This window comes from Phocoena sinus, chromosome 2 (genome assembly GCF_008692025.1).
Source record: "Phocoena sinus isolate mPhoSin1 chromosome 2, mPhoSin1.pri, whole genome shotgun sequence".
In the NCBI taxonomy this organism is placed as follows: domain Eukaryota; kingdom Metazoa; phylum Chordata; class Mammalia; order Artiodactyla; family Phocoenidae; genus Phocoena; species Phocoena sinus.
Genome location: NC_045764.1, coordinates 101,481,008 through 101,503,387, shown reverse-complemented (window position 1 = coordinate 101,503,387; position 22,380 = coordinate 101,481,008). Strand labels below are relative to the sequence as shown.

The window sequence follows — 22,380 nt, the reverse complement described above, 5'->3', positions numbered from 1 at the left end:
GTCTTCAAAGCATGTGAGTAGCAATGCCATCCTGTTTCTTCTCTTTGAATGGGAAATATGTCATCAGGATTAGATGCGGACGTGTTGGTATTTACAGAAACTCTGGTGCACTGTAAACCCTAGCTCACGTCAAGTATTCCTTGAATAACGGGGAATCGTGTGCTGATAGTCTAGACGGGGAGCGTCTCAGAGGACACTGTAAATCCAGCTACTCTAGTTCTTTGGGTGAAGAGCGGGGGTAAAAAGGCAAGAATTCTGGGCACCTGGGTATGGAGGATTTGAGAGGTGACTCTAAGAAAAGATAAGATGGCCATCATGTGCCCATACATCTTGAGCCCTTCCCAGCAACTTAGTGTTATCTACTGAAGATCTAAATCAAGTAGTGACTCAAGGAATATAGAGGCAGGAGGGAGACACTCCTAGGACTCATGTGTGAAGTGGCAAGCTAAGAAAGCGATCCATTTTATGTCTGCTAATAACTCTTTTTCTGGGAAAAATCCCCAGTTTAAATTCTTCTAGGAACTTAAGTGAGGGGCAGTAGTTTCTCTTGAGTTAACAGGGTCTCCACTGCCATTAGCTCAAAATAATCCACATGCCAAAGTAGCACATCTTGGGGAGGCCTCTTTTGAGCCCCTAAGTTTTTTAACAGGTGGCAATACAGTACTGTATACTTAAAATGTGCTAACAGGGTAAAGCCTATGGATTCTCATCATACACACACACGTAAGGGTAACCATGTGAAATGATAGATATGTTTGGTAGCTTGATTATAGTGATTATCTCAAAATGTATATGTATACCAAATGAAGTTGTACATCTTAAATATAAATAATATATGTCTGCTACAATTCAAATGCTTTCAGCTCAGTCCTTTCTCACATACACACACACACACGCACACGCGCACACACACGCACACACACACACACACACACACACACACTTTCCTTCTTTAGCAGTTAATGTCTTTATACATCTCTGTCCCCCAATTTGCTCCTAAATATTTAAAGGGAGAAGGAAGGGGTATGAGAATTGTCTTGAGAGGAATCATTCTCTCTGGAGAAAATGAGACAACGTTTTTTGTGTCATGGTCATCGATCTGATGAGCTTTAGTCTTGAGCCAGAGTTTATGAGGATATTAAATCGTGTGCATGTTTATAAACTAGAGGAGAATTAAAAGAGGATAGGAGGGAAAAAAAAAAATCTTACACACAAGACTATAGTCTTCTCAAATACTTGGAATTGAAGGTATCTCATTTCCTTTATTATAAGGAAGACTTGAAAAATCTTTCAGTCAGGAAGAGTCTTAATGATCTAGTACATTTTAATACTCTGACTTACTAGGGCGACTCAAAAGTTTGGGAAGAGGAAAAGAAAATCCCTTGTATAATTTCTTGATCTTATTAGATCCAAACACAGTAAGGTTGCTGCATTATACAGATAGAGCGCTCATGTTGCCAGTGTCTATTTCCAAATTTTTAATGCTTCCCCCCAACAGCTGACATTTGGGAAGAACAGAAACCAGATATTTTCAAAACATTCCTTGTGATGAAGTGGAAAAAGCCCTGGATTAGTAACCGTGTAAACTAGACTTTTGTCTCAGCTTTTCTACTAACCTTTTGGTCTTAGCAAATCTCTTAACTTTGCGCTTTTGTATATTGCAACACTAGCGGCAGCATCCCAAGGGTGCTATGGTATTAGAATGAGATAACTTAGATGAAAGAACCTTGAAATTCTTGAAGTGCTAAGTAATGACTAAATTCCAGAGGATGAGATTAGAGAGAGCAAAGCTGACCAATATTATAGAAGGAAGCTTATTATAGAAAAGCTCAGATTCATTATAAGTTTATGTCTCATCTTTCTCTTTCATGCAATGTATTTAACAGAATTGGTTATATAACGAACCAAAAAAAAAAAAAAAAAGGAAAGAAAGAAGCAGTGGAGACAGAGCCTGGGACAGCTCAAATGCATTACTCATTGTTATTTAAGGAGTACATTAAAGGCCAGCAGCTAGGCCATAACCCCTGCTGGGTGGTATCTATTTATCAAAGTGCACAGGCACCTCTGGGTTACCTTCACAGGCAATGACAACACGTCTGGTGCTGGCCTTGGCCCGGTATCTGCAGTTGGGAGCCCTGGAACTTCCTGTCTCCCTGCAATCTGTGACCTTCACTACACCCTCATGGCAGTTCATCCGGCCATTCTTGCACTGAATATTGGAGGTTCTGCAGATACTATGAATGCTCCCAAGGTCTTCATGAATGAAAGTGTTGAAGCGCTTGCACTGATGTGAAGTCATCTTCCGTCTTTGCATCACCAAGTTGCAGTAGCCATCATTGCCTCCTGTCACATCAGGGTCCACGTGTTGCCGCAGGAATCGTTGGTACATGCGATCCTGGCCATAGGAGGGCTGTACCAGCCCCAGCCCCAGCAGGGTCAGCAGCAAGAGCAGAAGTAATGCATGGGTTGTCTGGAGAGCCATCACTACCTTGGAGATGCCTAGAGAGAAACCAAGGGGCAGGCAAAATCATCCCTGATTCAACAGGAAGTGAGCAACCCAAAGCAGCAAGGACTTTCTACACATGCAGTCCAAGGGTTAGCCCCAGCTGAAATCCTAGTTTGATATATATGGTTACTACTGTCCTTTGTTTCAAAGAGGCTGCTTCATGATGGTGGATCACCCCGTGTGAGTGATTAAACGGCTGACGAGGGACCTGCACTTAATTCCACCTACAGCCTATCCTTAACGATAATGATTAGGATCAAACATAACTATCATTCTTTTAAATGCCAGCTTCTAAGTTCACAACCACCTTTTGCCTGTGCACAGAAAGATACGAAGCTCTATGTCATATTCCTGTGTCTGATGCCGCAGATGTGCGATATGGAGTTGGGAAGTGAGGGAAGTGAAGGAGTTGTGGGAAGCAGGATGGCAGGAAAAAATGATGTTCGATTTACCCCTCAACCCCAGGACCACTGGATACAACTTCTGAAGATACACTTGGCACTTGGGTAAGAGCTTCATCACAACAATGTACTTTGGGTTGCTTTTCCCAAATCCAATTTTGCGCAGTTCTGTCTACTTTCTCTCATCCTGCTTCTTTGTGACCAACAACATGGTTTAGCAAGATGACTAGCTACAGAGTAGATTAAACTATTCATCCAAGAGCAAACCCATGACCTCAGCCACAGTAACCAACTGATTTAACAAGACATGGAAAAACATTATGAACAGAAGTCCCATGTAGACATCAATGGGTGCATCTCAAGATTCTACCTACAACAGAAAATGAAATGATCCCTAAATCCTCCCAACACGCACTTTTGTTTAGAGCTTGCCCCAAAGGCTTTCTCCACTGCATACATCAAATCTCAGTAAGAACTTCCTTTGATACTGTGATCCCAAAGACCTAGTTCTGCCACACTAACTGTGTGACCTTGGGGAAATGACTTAACCTCTCTCAGTATATTTCCTCACAAGTAGAATAAGCATAATAATAATAATACCTACTTCTTAGGAACGTTGTGAAGAATAAATGATAAAATCAATGTAAAGTGCTTATCACAACGCCTAGCCTACGGTTAGGTGTTCAATAAATGTCAGCAGTGGCCATTTTTACAATTTCCATTTCTCTTGGTTTCCTTTGTTCCCTCAATCTGATACACTAACAACTAAACTGAATTGTACATATTATTGACACCCTCCCTCTTACTTTGTAGAGAGTCTGTATTCCCAAGAGATGAGAAGGCTCTTTTTAAGCCAAAATATTTCAGCTACTAGAATTTATGCTATGTCCCTAGACAAATGTTTCCTCTCCAAAGTGCATGGAATTTTCTTTCTTTCATGTCACCATTCTTCAAAGGACTTGACATTTGGGGGTGCTTCTTCTCTTTTCCTTGCGAAGTCAACAAAACATAGTGGATTAGGATTTCAATTCTTCAGATGATTGACCTGAGATAAAATGACTTGCCTGTGACTCAACATTTCATTCTAAACAACCTTTGGTTGTGAGAGAACAAGAGATCAAGAGCAAAAGCTACTAGGGTTGGCTACTCAGCTGCTAGCTCCATCAGCAGGTCAGGAAGAACCCTATCCCAATGCCACATGATTTCCTGGGAAAGTGTCATTTGTCCTAACACCAGGGCAGGGTATGCAATAATAATGCTCTAAGTAGATGTTTGGAGATGTGAGTTTTCACAACTGTGATGTGATCTATGTAATAATGGTCCATGCCTTTGACTTTCCCCATCAAGACCGTGAGTGGGCAAGAGTCTGTTTGGAAGCCCCTTTGCCTAATATTAGGGAGATAGTCCTGGTTGGAGAACCAGAAAAAAAAAATCCAAATAGTCTACCAAACTCTGGAAATTTCTTGCTTCCTAAGAGTTTTTTGATTTTATAGTAAGATAAAGTTTCTTTCTTTCTTTTTTTTTTTTAACACTATACATTTCCAGAACTTTTTTTTTTTTTCCTGTGTTGAGTCTTTGTTGCTGCACGCGGGCTTTCTCTAGTTGCGGGGAGTGGGGTGCTACTCTTCGTTGCGGTGTGTGGGCTTCTCATTGCGGTGGCTTCTCTTGTTACAGAGCATGGGCTCTAGGTGGTGCACAGGCTTCAGTAGTTGCAGCACGCAGGCTCAGTAGTTGCACCTCGGGGGCTCTAGAGCTCAGGCTCAGTAGTTGTGGCACACGGGCTTCGTTGTTCCGAGGAATGCGGGATCTTCCCAGACCAGGGATTGAATCCGTGTTCCCTGAATTGGCAGTCGCAGTCTTAACCACTGCGCCACCAAGGAAGTCCCAAGACAAATTTTCTAATAAAGGAGGTTTGGAAAACCCTTCTCCCTACTTCAGAAAGAAATGACAATGTTTTCAATTTTGAAATAGATGAATTCAAGGCAGACATATTCATGTGTTGAGTATGTACCCATAACCTTTCATCCTTTCCTCCATAAATTGAGTACTTTTTCATCCTTTTCTCCATAAATTGAGTACTTTCAGTGAGGGTGGGCTCTCTGTGGCACCAGGACACTGGCCTATAACCCAGGTATTGAGGAGCCAGGGCTTTTGGTCCATTTGAGGGCATGTAGGCAGCAGGGGAGGCCACCGTGGGGAATACTGTGACCACTATAGTCATTCATAAGATGGCAAAACTCGTGGTACATAACCGTAATTTATTAAGTACTTTCTAAATAAAATATCCAGGTATCTGTGGATGAGATTAGGGAACAGGAAGTTAACCACTGAACCCATGGATTAATTAGCATATTTTACAGAGATTGTTAACCTAAGTTTGTATTTACTTGAAAACATATCAAGTTGAAGAATAAAGGATAAGCTTGGAATCTTTCTATGACCTCCCCAAGACCTCAGAGTTGCCAGACGTCAGTTGATAAAGTAAAAGATTAAAGAGAAAATGATTATAGCAATCAATTTTTTGATCTTTATATAAAATAACCATGAGAATATCCTGGCAGTGTTCCATTCAAAGCAATATCAAATTACTTCCTGCTTAGGGTAAGAGTGGCTACCCTGAATGGATTTTGGTATTCATGCAGGATTACAAATGTGTGTGTGTATGTGTGTGTGTGTGTGAAAGAGAGAGAGTGTAATTAATCTGTTGGTATTTAGTCCTAAACTCTTCTTCCTAGGGCTTAACATTTGTAAAAGGAATACTGGCTTATGAAAGGTGACAGAAAAACAATTTGCTTCTCCTAAAAATTCTGCTTAGTGGCCTTGAGCCCTGGAATTTTCCCAGCAATCTCTGTAAGATGAATTTAACATCCTTACCTTCACGGAAAGGTAAAGTCCACCTCCTTAATGCCTGATAAGGAACTGACTGATAAGGAAAAAGGCATTTCTATCCCATCCAACCCTCTCAGGGGACAGCTGAATAGAGAAAATAGGGAAAGATCAATAGACCAAGAATCAGTGAGAAGACTTTGATTTTTACTGATTTCAGAGACGTTTTTATTTATTAAGCATATTGTAAAACAAGAAAACAAAAGATCAGCAGCTCATTTTCTGGATTCCTAGCAATGAATGTTGCTACAGTAAGAGGGGGAAATGCAAGGAAAAAAGAGCAGAGCCAGCTCTAGGCTACTGCCCTGAAAGGATAAAGGACTCATCAAAGTGGGTGGGCCAGTCATTTTCACAGGCAATAGCAATGACTCTGTACCCTCGTGTGGCTCTGTACCGGCATGGAGGCCGGGGGGACCCTCCTCTATGCTTGCAAGTGGTGATCTGGAAGGGAGACTTGCTTATTCTGAGATCGCCGTAAGCTTTTCCATTCTTATCTTCACAGATGCCCTTGATGTCATTCATGCTGCCATGAATAAAGGTGTTGACGTCTTTGCAGGGATTGATCAGGTCTCGCCTCCTCATCATGCTTTCACAGTATCTGTCATCCCGGCCCGTTGGTTGGCGATCATAGTGCTGGGACAGGAAGTGTCTGTATTTGCGGTCACCCTGAGCCAGGGTCAGTGGGGTCAGACCCAGCATGAAGACGAAAAACAGGGGTCTCAGGAACATCACCATCTCTTTCAACAAAAGCTCCTACCAAGAGGAAAAGGAGATGCAGTAGGGGCACAGAATAGCCTTGCCAAATTAGGCTAAAAGGACAGGGACCTTTCCCTCTGACAGGGCATCATAAATCAGGTATCATCCGTCACCTAAGCATATCTTTTTCTTTTCCTTTCCCCATTAGTCTCATATGTCTTGTCTATCGATTCCTTTGGAAAGTCTATTTAAAAGTTTCCTGAACACACCTTCCAGCCCCAACCTCTCTTTCCTATCCCTGAAAATTTACGTTTCTACCAGTTGTAGCATTACAAAATCCATTCACACTCTTTAATTCATATTAACTAATTTAATAACAAACACTACATAAGCCCCTACTGGGTACCAGTCACCGTGCTAGGTCCTGGAACACAAAGACCATTAAGACACACCAAGTCTTGGACTCCCCAGATGGCACAGTGGTTAAGAATCCACCTGCCAACACAGGGAACATGGGTTAGATCCCACATGCCACGGAGCAACTAAGCCCGTGCGCCACAACTACTGAGCCCACGTGCCACAACTACTGAAGCCCACGTGCCCACAGCCCATGCTCCACGACAAGAGAAGCCACCGCCATGAGAAGGCTGTGTACCACAACGAAGAGTAGTCTCCACTCACCTCAACTAGAGAAAAGCCTGTGCGCAGCAACAAAGACCCAATGCAACCAAAAATAAACAAATAATTTATTTAAAAAATAATAAATGGTAGAGTGTCATGGATATTAAATTAATTTTTATACTGTGCTTTTCTTGTGTGTAAGTCAATAAACATATTTTCGTATTAAATATTTTTGTAGCCCTTAAAGAGGCCACAGGTTGTAGCACTGAACCTGTAGTGATGCTAACCAGCCCTGGGAGTACAACTGTGGCTCTAGAAAGACAAGAGGACTCGGGGTTCTGCTGGTTAGACGTGAAGGCATGTGACAGGGTGAGCGAAATGACCTCTCTTTCTTCCTTTTTTTTTTAGTGAAGCAAGTAAAGTGTTTATTAGGAGGAAAAAGAGTACAGTACATGTGGATAGACACACAAAAGGGCTCAGAGAGAGAGACAGTCATGCCCTCGTGGTAGTTTGAATCACTTTTATGGGGCATTTCACTACCTTGTCTGTTTTATCATAACTGTAGACAAATTTGGTATACTGCCAAAGAATTACCAAATTATACACTAAGTCATTCCTCAATTATGAAATAAAGAAATAGTCACTGAAAAGGTTTCCATTAAGCACATAAGAGTATGATCTGTAATAGCAGCAGCAAAAGTGTGTTCTTGGGAGGTTAGCAAGCAAGTGGTACATGATTGGAAGAGTCACACCTAAAAGAATAACAAGTAGTCCTACATGGCAGCTGCTCCATCACAGCTGCTGGGCTGCCATGCTCCCCATGCGCCAAGCTCTTTACATTTACATTGTGCTTTTCAGTCTCCTGGGTGTGTTTTCTCTTTCTAGTTTTTTGGAAGACAAAGTTTTCTTGAATTGTAATCAGTTAAGTCTCTTGCTCTGCTATGGACAAATATTGCCTTCTAATGTCACAGGCAATTGTAGAATGGCAGGCTGTCAAGGTTGGAAGGGTCCTTAATAAAGGTCACACAGGGAGCAGAGGCCAGAATCCGAGAGTCCAAAAATCTGGAAGTAGAACCTGAGCTGGTAGTACCCAAAAGAGTCATTAGGTGGCAGTGGTGGATAGGAATGCTGTCTCCCACGCTGTAGAGAAAACAGTGGGTCTTGTAGGAGGTGCCAGTATTGTACAGGGGATATTGCTGTTCACCGAAGGGGGTGTGAGCTGGCAGGCCTGTCTACAGTTTCTGTCCAAACACTCTATGCTTTAGATATTAAGCCCAAGGACAGCTCACCAGTGTCAAAGCAAAAGTCACAAAGCTCAGTATATGCCCACAAGGATATCACAAAATAAAGATTTACCTCTTGTCAGGTTTCATGGGTGCCATTCCAAAACCATTATTCATGGGATCTGAGCGAACAATCACCTGTTTACTTCTCAGTGTTTCCTACTGGTGCATAATCTACAGGTGGGCAGGGCTCATATTATTCACCTTGTATTATACTACCTGCCTCACAGTAGACCCCCAATAATAATTTTTTTTAATGACTGACTTCATTTTCTTCTCCAGGCCTAAATTTGTTCATCTATAAAATGAGAGTTGCTAGCTCGAAAAGTTTGAAATTCCCTGGTTCTCATAAAGCATAAGAGAGCCTCTCTAGTTTCACTAGCAAAAGTCCAGTGACCATGGAATTGTAAAGATAAGTTTGTATAAGTTTAGTTGGTAGCACAAGGGACCAGCTGGAAGAAAGAGATGATAGGATGGTCTGCAGCCCAATCTCACTGGTATGCAACATCCCTGAAGGCTCGGTGTGTAAGTCCAGCCCATACCACTTCTAGTTAAGGCACTGGACTGACCCTACCTCAGGGCTTGTCACCCTAAAAAGCCACTTGTTTGTTGAGAGGTTGAAGGTCCTCATGTACCAATCTGCGGAGGTAAAGGAATATCTTTGTTTCTGACTTACAAAATTTGCACATTCGTTCTATAACAACTCAGCTAAAGTTTGCTCAGGCTTATTGTAATCTTGACTCCCTGAGACATCCAGAAACCAAATCCCAGCAAATACACACCACTGGTGAGAGTGGTCACCACTATCTAACATCTGCTCCCCCCACTCATACCTTCCACAAGCATATATGCAATTCTCAATTTCCCAAAAAGAGAGGTAAAAGGGAATTGGAAGAAAACAAATAAGAGATTGTTTGTGGTCCAGAAGTGAATCTGCCTAGGCCAAGGGTGCAGAGCCTCACATTTGGTCAAGGGTGGTCAGACTCATTTACACATATCCTTCTAGACCCAAGCACATAAGTGTCAGTGGAATTTGTTCCAAATGTTCTTTAGACTAACTTTATCCTCTGTCTCAAACCAATCCCTTGGTCTTTATAAAAATTAACATTCTCTTCCTCTCCCCACAGGCAATATTTTGTATTCAAGGGATCCACCAAACTTTATGCACCAGGGAATTACCTTGACCTTTAATGATGAGTAACTATGGTCAGTGTACCTTCTTTTGATCTTGGGATGTGTCCCACTTTGCTTTCAAAGAGCACCCAAAACTTTCTTTCTTTTTTTTGGCCGCACTGCACGGCCTGTGGGACCTTAGCTCCCTGACTAGGGATTGGACCCATGCCCTCCGCAGTGAAAGCGCAGAGTCCTAACCGCTGGACCACTAGGGAATTCCCCCAAAACTTTCTTAAGGAAAGAAATTATCAGGGAAGGTTATAAGAAAACAGAGCTGGGACTTCACTGGTGGTCCAGTGGCTGACTCTGCGCTCCCAGAGCAGGGGACCTAGGTTCCATCCCTGGTCAGGGAACTAGATTAGATCCCACGTGCCAACTAAGTTCGAAGGTCGCAACTGAAAGATCCTACATGCTGCAACGAAGATCTCAGATCTCATGTGCTGTAGCTAAGACCCAGCGCAGCCAAATAAATAAATATCGAAAAAGAAAAGAAAACAGAGCTAAAAATATATTTTGTTTTCTTTTCTTGTTAAGCCACATACAATGCCTATATGGTGCGGGGGGGGGGGGGGTTCCGGATGCCCTTCAGCAAACAGCTTTCCCAAATCTTTGGGGATTTTATCACAATTTAGGAGTCTCTCCTAAACCTCCACTTGCTCCTAATCGCACTAATTTCCCTTTATCTACATATAGGACAGTGGTCTCCAACCATTTTGGCACCAGGGACCGGTTTTGAGGAAGACAATTTTTCCACGGACGTGGGTGGGGCGATGGTTCAGGCGGTAAGGCAAGCGATGGGGAGTGGCGGATGGAGCTTTGCGCGCCCCGCCGCTCACCTGCTGCTCTGCGGCCCAGTTCCTAACAGGCCGCGGACTGCTACCCGTCCACAGCCCAGGGGTTGCGGACCCCTGATATAGAATATCCCCCAAAGAAATCTGTTTTCCTTTTAAACTTTGGAATCTAATTCATTTTCTTCTTAATTCATGAGCTTGGGCCCAGAGGCTTTAAAAGGGGGGAAATAGTTTCACTGAAATAGATGGACAGCTAAAAATAGTATATAAACAAACAAGTAAATAAATAAAACAACGGATTACCCAGGTGGAAGAATCTTACAAAAACCTGGAAGTTTCCCTCCAACTGAAGAGAGGTTCCAGCTGTTTGTTCCTGGAGATGGGTTCCAGCTGTGTGAACCTGGAGGCCCCTCTTGGTTCTCATTATATAGTGATCAGATGAACAGGGTGGGGAGACTAGATCTAAAAATCCCCAATTCTGCAGAGACAGGCAAACCAAGGACCCTGCTCTTGGACAAACAATGAGAGTCATTCACCTCTTCCCTGGGCATGACCCGGCCAACTATCAATCCACCTGAATAGATTAGAGATTTGTTCCAGAGGCAAAGTTTGATAAACATGGCCTCTTGTCCCAAAGTTGCTTTTCCTGACATCGTGGTTCTCACTTTTGCCCAGGACAGGACCGAGGTTTCGTTGTTGCCATGCAATGATCTGGATCCAGAAGATGTCGTTTCTTGGGCCAGCTCTAAGAACTGCCTCAGAAGAAGCCTGCAGAGTGAGATGGGGTCTCAGGGTGCTAAGTAGGTTTCACAGAACCAGGAAAGCACTTCCAGAGAAGCTTATATGACAGCTCTTAGCACCCTGCCTTTGACCTCAACCTCCCAGCTACTAACCCTTACTAACCCTCGGAAATATCCTTATCATATGTCCTGGGCTTCTCTTTCCTTTCTTGTTTACCTGTCCACAAATGACTAACTGTGCACTCAATCTTCTGTTCCTTGTAACACAGTTGTAAACTTGATTATCTCCGCCATCAGTGCAACACTGACATTGCATCCACTCACAAAGTGGATTCGTTGCCTGCATAGAAAGTGGACTGAAGGTCACCAGGATCACTTATAGATCCTATGGTTTCAAATATCAGGTAGCAGCAGGAGGCCAACTATTTCACAAACCCTCAGCACCCACCTTCACTGATGTTGGATCTAGGACACTGTCATCTTCTTAAAAATCCTCAGCCTTCTATTGTCATCCACCCACCTCCAAGTTTTCAGTCTCCCTGTATTTTAGGTGTCAACTGAAGACAGGCTGCCTATCAGTAAAACAAATGCACTTGAAATCATCATAATAATTATAATAATCCGTGTTACCTTTCACTCTATGAAGCGCTCATATACATGATTACATTTAACCATCACCGAGACTGTGTGAGGTGGGTATTATGTAAGCCAGTTTTTCTTATGAGGAAACTCTGAAATCAAACAGCAGGGGCCCTTGACTGAAACAGCCCTTTCTTTTTCTTTTGCTAATAACTTTCTTGCCTCATCCAGCTTCTGACTATAAAAGCCTTCCATTGAAGAGCTCCTCAGAGCACCTCTTATCTACTAGATGAGATGCTGCCCCATTTGTGAATCGTTCAACAAAGTCAATGAGGTCTTCAAATTTACTCCGTTGAATTTTGGTTTTTAACAGAGCAAAGAGCAGTAGCGGGATGTGGGGCTCTACTGGCTCTAACGACGTGCCCAAACACTCACTTTCCTTTTATGGGCAAACACACTGTTTGAGAGGGGCACCTACCGTAAATTAATCACACATCACTTTTTAAACACAAACTGAAGAACTGAGTTTTAAAAAGTTATCAGCCATTACAAACCACACAGCTGGGTTTTGCTTTGTGATTCAATCTGATGATCTTTTTCTTTTAGTAGTGAGTTCAGATTTATTAATACAAGTAAATGATTAAAAAAAAAGTTATCAGGACTTCCCTGGCAGTCCAGTGGTTAAGACTCCTCTTTCCAATGCAGGGGGCAAGGGTTCCATCCCTGGTTGGGGAAATAAGATCTTACGTGATGCTTCATGCGGCCAAAAAAAAAAAAAAAAAAGACTTATCAAACCAGTCACTTGTTGCGGAGAAGGCTGCCAGACCCACTGCTGACACCCTGATTGCCTCAGCAGTCCTGGACCAGGAAGCAGCAGCCAACTCCCACAGTCTGTGGGGATCAAGATGACTTGATCAACACAACCCCACCCTAGTCTGATAAATCGCCTAAAAGCAGAGATTAGATACTCCACTCCAAAATCGAGCACATACAGTCCCATGGCCTGAAACACCAGTGCAAGCACCAACTCACACAAACAGATCAGCCTCTGATTTTAGAGTTATGCAGTAGTGCTGGGGGGCAGCCTTCAGCCTCTGAACACAGCCAAGTCCTTTCTCTTCCTCTGGGGTTTCACTCGACAACCTTTTCACAACTTGTCCATAGAGCTGACAATGCCAAAAGTCAGCTGGTGAATGGTGAATGATTGCTTTCATTCGAATTGTTTTTCTTTTCACCTTGGCCCAATGAAGTTATGATGAAACAGAATATAAGATTTTGGAAAAAATTAAAAAAGAAAGTTTTACTATTTCATTAAAATGCATCTAAGTGTTTACTCAAAATACTTATAATGAGGAACTACAGTCAACGCTCCACATCCACAGGTTCCCCATCCTCGGATTCAACCAACTATGGATCGAAAACATTTGAAAATAAATTCTAGAAACTTCCAAAAAGCAAAATTTTTAAGTTGCTGTGCCCCAGCAACTGGTTACATAGCACTTACATTGTATTAGGCATTATAAGTAATCTAAAGCATGAAACTTATTTAGTAACAGAAGTAATGGTTAAAAGAGGATGACGTCCACATGGAAATAAGGGTCACACCTCTACCTCCGAGAAGTAGGGGACACTATTGATTGAGGGAGGATGGGGACAAAGTCCAGCTGACCCACCTCTATTTCCAAACAAAGACAAACATTAAACATTCCATTTTCAACAAACCCTTGTTCTGTGCCCATTTGCTCTTTCCCAGGTATTTCAATGTGTTTGGAGAATAGCTGTTTACAGAGATTGTTCTTTGCTCAAATAAAGATTAAATAAAAACTAAAGAGAGGTTTCACTGGCCTGCTGTGGTCCACTTTCTTGGCCAACTACTTTAATTTATGAATCACACTGGCAAATGCTTACAACAGTAACTCGGCAAAGCCCTTAGTTTTGACTGCTTATAAGCTCACATCTGCTCTTTCAACAAAGCCAGAGCCATTCCTCTTTTCCTAGAATGATTTTCCCCAGCCTCTCTGCCAAACTATAGTTTTTCTCCATATTACTGGAGTACCTTCTTTCCTATAAGAGTCATGTTACCAACATCCTACAGTCGGAATTAGAAGAGGGACCTCAGAGACTATCTATCAACCCCTCGTTTTACAGATGAGGAACCAGGAACGAAAAAAGAACATGTATCGCCCAGTGAATATTTGCAGTTCCAGGGACTAGAAGCTTCCCACTGCACCACACAGCCTTCACAGTCCACACTAGTAATTTCTAGGAAATCAAAGATCATTTTAAAGGTGCCAATGAAAAGTTGCTGTTTAAGAGAAAACTACTTTGGATATTTCCATATATTCCCAAAATATTTTAACACCCCCATTATCTGTTAAAAAGTTGCTTGAAATATAAAGTGTCTTATCCTTCTGCACTAACTAGTTAGTAGCTGTGTAGTCCAGTGGCTCTTTGAATACCTCTGGCTGCTTCTGGGAAGTTAGCCATGTGCTATTCAGATAATTATGTCACTTGGGTCTCTAGTGATTACATTTATGACTTGATTGTGAGGTTCCCGATGACACAGGAAAGGTCTTGGCTCTGTTGGGGAAGAGGACATTTTCTTCCACCCTTCCAGGTTCTTCTGGCTGGTTTAAGAATCAAATTGACATGAGACAGATTGACAGGAAAAAATCAAACAGATGTTTAAAATCATGGACACATTAGAGAGACCCAGGAAAACTGAGTAACTCGCCAAAATAGCAGAAGCCTCTCTTTAAATACCATCCTCCCCTCGAGGCAAAAAAGGATGTTGAGGGTGGGGAGAGTCAGTTATGTTAGGGTACCAGGAAAAGCGCAGTAAAAAGTAGGGTTGTGATGCAAACTGAAGTCTTTGCCTTCTCCAACAGGCAAGAGTTTGTAGATATTTGGTCATCCTCTTCCAGGTACAGCGAGGGAGACACTCTTACAAATGGAGATTTCCCTAATAAATGTAAATGTTTCTTACTACAAAAAGTTAACTCCTACTAGGCTTTCTGGATTTTCCCCTTGTCTGCTGTTTCTTAGGAAATAACCAGGTTAAAATAATATGCTACAGAGATAGTTTGGGGTGGCAAATTCTGCTCCCCTACAGCTCACTTGAGATTTCCCCAGGCCCCCAGAATGCTGCTGAAACTGTTTTTACCATCCTGCCTAAATAAGCCCTGTGCTGTTACCATTTGATGTGCTGTCACAGAGTAAGAAAGCTGAGGACCCCAAGGTTCCACTAAGAAAGCTTAGCGAAGAGGTTGGTGGCAATGTCTCAAAGAACGTCTCAACTCTGGCTGAAGGTGGGTTAAGGGTGAGGAGACAGAGGAGTAAACAGAAAACGAAAACACGAGCTCCCACGTGTCAGCTGCGGTCGCAAAAACCGGACAAGACCTGTTTCATAAATCTGGCGATCATCCTGGGTACCAAGCAAAAGAATCCTTAGTTTTGAGGAAGTGTAGGCCTCCCCGGATTTCCTTCGGTTCACCAATTCTGGGGTCCCCCTTAGAGCCTACGTTCGAGGCAACAGGCATTTCACGCTGGCATCTCCACTCAGCTGCGGAAAATAAGCATCTGAGTCGGAATGGGGAATCTCTGACTCTACAAGAACTGGACTTTTACCTTCCTTCCTATTCCTCAGCTCCTCCAGTCCGGTGACGCAAACGCCTCCCCACCGAGCCCCACACTGCCTCTGCTAAGAGGCGACTCCCTCGACTCAAACGCCCCTGATGAAACTACTAAAAAGGAGGCGGGTGGGGGGGGAGATGGAGGAAATGGAGCTGGAGGAGGAGAAGTGTGAACCCACCTCGGCCTCAGAACAAGTCTGCAGAAACAGGTAGAACGGTGGAAAGAGACGTGTTTGCTTCTCACCCGCTTCTTCCTCCCTGTGAGGACGACGGGGAGCCGGTAGAAACGCAAAGAGGAGAGGAGCGTCGGGGTGCGAGCCTTTTTGTAGTTGAGGCCCCGCCCAGTTTCTCCGAGAAGGCGCCTTCCTCCAGGACCCGCCTCCGACGCAGGCATCAGAGCAGCCCCCCCCCCAGGCGGAGGGGGTGGGTCCCCGCCTGGACTGGGAGCTAGCCTGGAGATTCGAGCCCGACGCTCAGGGGCCGTGAGGACACGGCCTGTGGGGGCTGCAGACGGCGGGACCCTGGCCCCTGCTCCCTGCTCCCGGGAGCGAGGTTACCCCTCCCAAGCGTCCGCTGTCGAGAGTCCAGGAAGCCAGGCAGTTTGGCCCCGCACAGATAATCTTTTTTGTTGAACTGTTCTCTTTTGTAGAACAGTTCAGAACGCTGGAAAGTTTGTATAGAACTGAGCTTTTTTTCAGTGGTTGGAAGGGGGAAGGAAAAGTTTCAACCATTAGGGCTCGTCCGGGATTTGAACCCGGGACCTCTCGCACCCAAAGCGAGAATCATACCCCTAGACCAACGAGCCACGCTGACGAAAGTTTATGTACTTTTCCTCTGAACCTTACTTCTCCGTCAGCAATTGGCTGCCAGGCTGCTCTGGAGTTTTACCTTATGTTGTAACATTTACCTTTCGCTTTGTTTAGCTCTTCCGTCTTGAAGAAGTCTCACGTCTGACTCCAGCCTCGCTAATTCTCCTCGATCCTTGTCCTGGACGCCTCCAGACGCCGGATGGGGTGAGAAGAGTCAGCTTTTCAGACGCCAGGCCACCTGTCTGTGGTCCCGCAAGCCCCGCCGGGAGGAGTCTAACCTTGAGCTCCAGCCTAGGGGGAGCCTGGAGGGAGCCTGGAGAGAACCGAGTTGGAGCCTGAGGGCCCGAGCTGGGGTCGATTGCAATATTGTAGGGTCCTGAGCCCCAGGACAGACGCACAAGATATGTATCTGCCGGGCTGCTACTGCTTCGCGCGAGTATAAAATCCTAGGGGCAGGACTGATGGGCATCAACATACGGGGAGCCAGTATTTTGATCTGTTGGAGGTGAACCAGTCTGGGGCGTGTTCATAAAGTCCAGACCCCTGCAGTTTCCCAGAATGAGAATCAAATGTTCCATCTCTCTACCTCTGCTTAAATTGTTTCCTCAGTCTGGAATTCTCTCTCCCAGTCTCATCCCAATTCACGTCAAATCCTGTTCCTCCTTCCGGCTCCAGCTCAAAATGATTTTTGTGGAACTATAAAAATCTATAAACAGCTGAATAAATTAAAAGGGCCTCCCCCTGAATGAATGTATGTGTATAGAGTGAATGAAGGTCTCAGGGGTTTGTCCCGCAAATTAAGAGTCCCAAAATTAAGAGTCCCAAGGGCCGCCGGATATATATATATATATATATATATATATATATATATTCTGTACCAGCGAGTGGTCTTGGATCTCCAAACTTTGGACCTCAGGCAGCAACCTAAGCTCAGCTAGAACATCCAACCCAGAACTTCCTTAGTTGGTTGGAAGAGTTGGTGCACACTCCCTTTTTAACTGAGAACCGTGCCCAACAAGTCCAACTTTTCAAGAGGTGATTCTCGAAGTTCATGCAACCATGCTGAGTTTATCTTTGGAACGGGGTAAGGTCTGGAGAAAATGACTCCAGAAGAGGGAAAACGACGTAAGAAACAGGAGAGCAACGGCTCGCTCGATGGGTGGTTGCAACCCCCAAAACATCAACACTTCCTTCGAGCCCGAGTTGAACCAGCGACCTAAGGATAACCATATTGTTTTACACTACAGTCCTCCGCTCTACCAGCTGAGCTATCGAAGGAAATATGGAAGTTATGTTCCTACTATTCTATATTGAGGACATTGATAAGCAGAGGTTCGTGCATAATGGCCCACTAGTTGCCGGTGCATGGACACCACTTAGCAGCCAGCTTAGGAGAAAGTTCTACATCCGCGGTTCTGCAGACAACCCCCCTAGAACTGGATTCTCTTGCTTCAGGTACGGGTTTCCAAGCATGACCAGAGAGTGGGCTCTTCACCGGCGCACCTAGAGCCTGTGCATCCCGAGGCCGCCCCGGACCGTGGCGATCTGCTCGCCCCCGGGCTGTTCTCTTCACGGAGTGCGCTGCCCGGGGCCTCCCTGGCATGATGTGTGTCTAAAGTGGGAGCGGACACCCGGGCATCGGAGAACTAAGGGCTGAGGTGGTGGAACATACAATTCTGATCGCGCAACTGCGAGCCAGAGAGAAGGGCGGGCCTCGGAGCTCTGGCCTGGGCCTTTCTTTTCCACACTTCCTGCGCTCGCCTCCAAATCCAGGAGCGTTTGCACATGCGAGCTGCTTCTCTCTTCCGCTTACACGTCCACAGAGTAGGGGAGGGAGGGGTATATAATACATATGGCTAAACCCAATGCTGCTATGAGAATTGACTTGGAGAAACTATTTTAAGGTTTTTCAAAGAGGAAGCCACAGTTTCTTTGAGTCAATAACAAATTTAGTGACCCAAGTCCCGACGCTAATTTTCCCGCTGAGATACTTAAATGTTCGAAAATCCACTGAAACATGAAAACTTGTCGGACCCCCAAATCAGGACAGCTGACGCCGGCTCTTCCCCTGTGGGGAGGGGACCTTGCTCTGGGCTCTAAATCTGCCCAGAGCGGGTGCTGAGGGCTCGATCCCAACTCTTTCCCCACAGCCCTTAGGCCCCGCTCCGGCTCCGGCCGCCCTCAGGGCTCTTGCTGCAGGTCCGCACAGCCAGGGCGTCCGCGGAGGCTGGCAGCGCTCCCCGCAGTTTGTAGTGGACTCCGCCACAATCTAGGCAGCGAAGCAGCACTTGCGCATTCGTACTGGAAACTGAGAGGAAGTGGTTCCGCTCGGGTGTTTATTTGGCACATCTGAACACTGGCGAGAAGATATGAGCTGAATTTTCGCAGGGGTTAAAGTAACGAGAGAGAGGTGAGTGGCTGGTGAGGAAGATTTGAAAATAATAAATACACACGAGGCCCCAGCGAGATTTGAACTCGCGACCCCTGGTTTACAAGACCAGTGCTCTAACCCCTGAGCTATAGGGCCCCCACATATAACGCTTATTTCTCTCTCCCAGCTGGGCCTTTATTAGAGTGTCCGTAGGTACCGGGCGACCAAAACCTGAACGTCGATTCGATCTATTTCCCAACTACTGGAACTCAGTTTGTAGACTCTTACTGGGGACAGAGCAATATGGGGGGGGGGGGGCGGTGACAGGACCTACCACTATTTTAAATTGCAGAAATCTGCCCAACCCAACACAGTCTGATGCAGTGAAAGCTTTCCCCGCCTCTGCCCTCTGCAGATTGTGAAAATTAAGATATCTCACATGAAATCCAGACATCCGCACTTGGTTTTCTCCTTGATTTGGACATCCACCGATCGGCCTGCCTCAAGTTCGTTAGACTAGGGACCTCTTTACAGCTCGAGTAGCAGCGCCAGAGCAGGCATTCGTTAATTCTCTGTTTAATTCTTCCCTTCATTCAATAAACACTGAGCTCCAATTCTGTGTTAGGCTCTGCACTTAGGAACCAGGCATCCAGATATGGTCTTTACTTTGAAGTCACTGGCATAGTCTTGTGGTGTAAAAGAAAGTTAGTTTTCATGAAAGAGAACAACGAAAAGTAGCTGTGCCCGGTGTGAGGGGCGGTGGACAGTGTCAAGGTACACAAAACTACAGAGTGAGCCATCACAGAGGCAGGCCTGCAGGAGGGGATGGGACTTGAGCTGCGCTTTGAAGAAAGGTTAAGACATACAAGTTTGGGGGCGGCGTGATCCCTGGTAGAGAAAAATTTATGAGCAAAGTTGGAGAGAAAGACCTAAGCATTTAAAGGGCCAAGGCAGACACTGGGGCAGATGCCGGCCCTGGTGGAAGTGAGGGAATGTAAGACAAGTTATCAGGAGACTGTGAAATTTCTGGAATGAAGTTACACCTTTTTAAAAATTGAACATGGAAACTCACAAGGCTTGGAGATGCAGAATGAATTGAAGGGAAGAGAAACCAGAGTCAAGGGGACACCAGAGATTGGCCATGGTGCAGATCCTCAAACATACAATGCAGGAGAATAATAGTTACAGGACTGGAAAGGAAGGAATGAATGAGAGAGACACACGCAAGGGAGATTCTGCTGAAGTTAGATATGAATGAAGAAGAAATGAGACAACAAAGGGGAAAGAGTCAGGGAGGATTCTCAAATATCATACGTTGAAGAAACAAGATGATACTGAAAAAAAATCTAAGGGAGAGATGTGTATCTCGAGAAGGCAGAGGGGGGAGAAGTGCTCAGATTTAGGTAGGCTGAATCTGAGGTGTGGTTGGAGGATATAGGAGTTTATGATAGCCAGAATACTCTTCTATCTAGAGCTCTGTAGATTGATAGGTCAAGGTTAGATCAAATTACATAAGTCATTTATTGAGTCAGAGCCTCTAAGGGTTATGTGCTCTTGAAAGAAGAGAGTAGAAAGAGAAAACAGCAGACACCTGAACCTGAGCTTTCTGAATAGCCCTGTTGCAGGTGTTTGTCATACTAGTGAGTGTCCAACACTTTTTAAACATTTTCCTTACTTTTTGTAATTTGACTTATGTAAGTCTGTCCTAGAAAAGTTGCTTTCCCACCTGGCGGCTGAGAGTGAGCATGTTACCTAGGTCTACCAATCAGATGCATCCAGGGAAGATTTCGGTTTAGAAGTGTAAACCAGGAGTAAATAATCCCACAGGGAAATCCCATACTTTTCCAATGGTGAAGGTGTCAGATTCTTGGGTAAACAGACACATACTAACACTATAGATTTCTTAAATCTATAGATTGCTGTCTTTCTTCTGTTCTGGAAAATTCTCAGCCATTATCTTTTTAAATGTTGTTTTTCTCTGTTTTTTCTTTCTCCATTCATGAAACTGGAATTAAACATATATTAGACCTTCACACCCTGTCCTCCATTTCTTTTAACCTCTCTTCTGTATTTTCTGTCTTTCTTTCTCTCCAAGTTGCATTGTGGATTACATGTTCTTACTCATAATCAACTAATTTTCTCTACAGCTGTGTTTAATCAGCTGTTAAAGCTACCCACTGAGTAAACTGTAATTATAAATTGTAATTTTCAATTCTAGAAGTTCTATTTGCTTCTTTTTCAAAACTTCTAAGCCAAATTTTGTGATTTCCCATTCCTCACAGATATCTGCCACTTTTAAAAAAATCTCTTTAAACATAGTAATTATAATTTTTAATATCTATAACTGATAAGCCTGTATTATGCTATCTGTTGCTTTAGTTGATTCGTACTCATGTCACATTGTTTCCATGTGTAACTGGTCATCTTTGAATGTGTACTGCTCAATATCTTTGCAAAATTATATGCAGTGAATTTTTGAGGTCAAGTTGAAGCTGTCTTCCTGGAAAAATATATATATATGGCTTTTGTTTCTCACATGTACCTGGACCATTATCAGCCCAAGAGGACCCTGAAAAAAGTTCATGGCCAGGCATTCCCTGGGCCTCCAAGATGATGTAAGCCCAAGCTGCAAATCAGACCTGTGATCACCAGGAAAAGACGAGGAAAAGCTGACAGCTCATCCTTTCCCTTTTCTCTTGCTAAGCTTAGCTGATTTCTGCTGAGCTCCACAACAATTAAGTGGAAGGTTAACTTCTTGTTCATCCTTATCTTGTGAGAATATCTCTTTGGGGTCCCAACTTAATATTTGGCAGAGTGCCTTACTAGAATTTCCACTTTTGGTGGGTGCTGGATCTTGACATCTGTCCCTCTTTTTTCTCACACCCAAAGATGCTGCCAAAACTATAGCCCAATTTTGCAGTAATTAGCAAATGTCTTAGGAGCTACAAAGGTTAATGCTCTCAGATTTCATCTTTCCTTTAGATCCTGACCTATTAGTGGCTTGTTATCATATCAGTACTTTGATGCTTTTATGAAGATTTGGTAAAATCTTATCCAATATTTTTATCATTTTTCCTCAAGGAGGTTGGTACAAATTAATTAGCCCACAATTACTAGAACGGAAATTAGAGTGGTAGGAGTTATAAAATCAATCATATTCTACCACATGGGCTGAGAAGCAGAGAAAGCATTACTATAGAAAGAGCATAAGGGAGAGAATGCCAAAGAACAAAAAAGAGAGCGGTGACAGTGAGAAAGGAAGCCTGGATACCTTCTAAGTCCCTAGCTATGGCCCACTTCAGAGGCCTCACTGTATTCCCACTTGGAATCTATGAGACTTCCCTGAATTCTTAAAGAAATCCTCCCTTTTTGTTTTAGCAAAAATTATCTTCAACTTAAAAGACTCCTAACTAACACTGAAGGTGTTAGTATGTGTCTCTCTACCTCACTGCTTTTATCTTCCAATATTTGGATCAACATTTATCAAATGGCCGTTATATATTGGCAACAGGTTGCCCTGTACAGATCTTTGCTCCAGTCAACTTGGTCCACTTATAATTCCCCAGATATAACTCACACCTTTTCCAGTTGTGATCATTTGCTTATTATTTCTTCAACTAGAATGATTTCCCATTCCTCCATACTTAGCAAACACTACTTATCCTGGAAAAACCATCTCAATGTTCTAATTCACAATGCCTTTGCTTTTTACCAAATAGATTTCATCTCTTTTCCCCTCTGAAACCCATGAACCATTTTTTGTCCTTGCTATTCCTTCCTCTACACTCCCTCTCTCAAGATTTTGAATAGGACACATGTAATGGAAGTGTCCCCCAGCACCCAGAAGTAAGCATCCAGACTGACATTACCCGTTCAACTACACTCAACCATG

At 43.9% G+C, this 22,380-nt stretch overlaps 2 protein-coding genes, 1 long non-coding RNA gene, 3 other non-coding genes and 1 pseudogene across 6 annotated transcripts; 1 reads left to right on the top strand and 6 right to left on the bottom strand.

The window, feature by feature from the left end:
- Window positions 1-1,223: 1,223 nt before the first annotated feature.
- RNASE4 (ribonuclease A family member 4) lies at window positions 1,224-15,652 on the bottom strand. The gene is made up of 2 exons (XM_032623082.1): window positions 15,488-15,652; window positions 1,224-2,499 (listed from the first exon to the last, which is right to left on the bottom strand). Exon 2 carries the CDS (start codon window positions 2,480-2,482, stop codon window positions 2,039-2,041), a length of 444 nt encoding a protein of 147 aa, XP_032478973.1. The 5' UTR covers window positions 2,483-2,499; window positions 15,488-15,652; the 3' UTR covers window positions 1,224-2,038.
- On the bottom strand, window positions 5,945-15,618 carry ANG (angiogenin). The gene is made up of 2 exons (XM_032623083.1): window positions 15,488-15,618; window positions 5,945-6,546 (listed from the first exon to the last, which is right to left on the bottom strand). Exon 2 carries the CDS (start codon window positions 6,526-6,528, stop codon window positions 6,091-6,093), a length of 438 nt encoding a protein of 145 aa, XP_032478974.1. The 5' UTR covers window positions 6,529-6,546; window positions 15,488-15,618; the 3' UTR covers window positions 5,945-6,090.
- Window positions 6,556-13,489, top strand: LOC116749103. The gene is made up of 2 exons (XR_004348505.1): window positions 6,556-6,648; window positions 7,349-13,489. It is a non-coding gene; the product is annotated as an uncharacterized LOC116749103 (long non-coding RNA).
- Window positions 14,990-22,380, bottom strand: part of LOC116748593 — a 25,218-nt pseudogene continuing 17,827 nt past the window's right edge.
- On the bottom strand, window positions 16,042-16,113 carry TRNAP-UGG. Its single transcript has one exon. It is a non-coding gene; the product is annotated as a tRNA-Pro (tRNA).
- Window positions 17,306-17,395, bottom strand: TRNAY-GUA. The gene is given in 2 exon segments: window positions 17,306-17,341; window positions 17,359-17,395. It is a non-coding gene; the product is annotated as a tRNA-Tyr (tRNA).
- TRNAT-UGU lies at window positions 18,572-18,644 on the bottom strand. Its single transcript has one exon. It is a non-coding gene; the product is annotated as a tRNA-Thr (tRNA).

Excerpts from the sequence above, each read along its gene's own strand:
- RNASE4 (XM_032623082.1), bottom strand. The coding sequence starts at position 2,482 with ATGGCTCTCCAGACAACCCATGCATTACTTCTGCTCTTGCTGCTGACC.
- ANG (XM_032623083.1), bottom strand. The coding sequence starts at position 6,528 with ATGGTGATGTTCCTGAGACCCCTGTTTTTCGTCTTCATGCTGGGTCTG.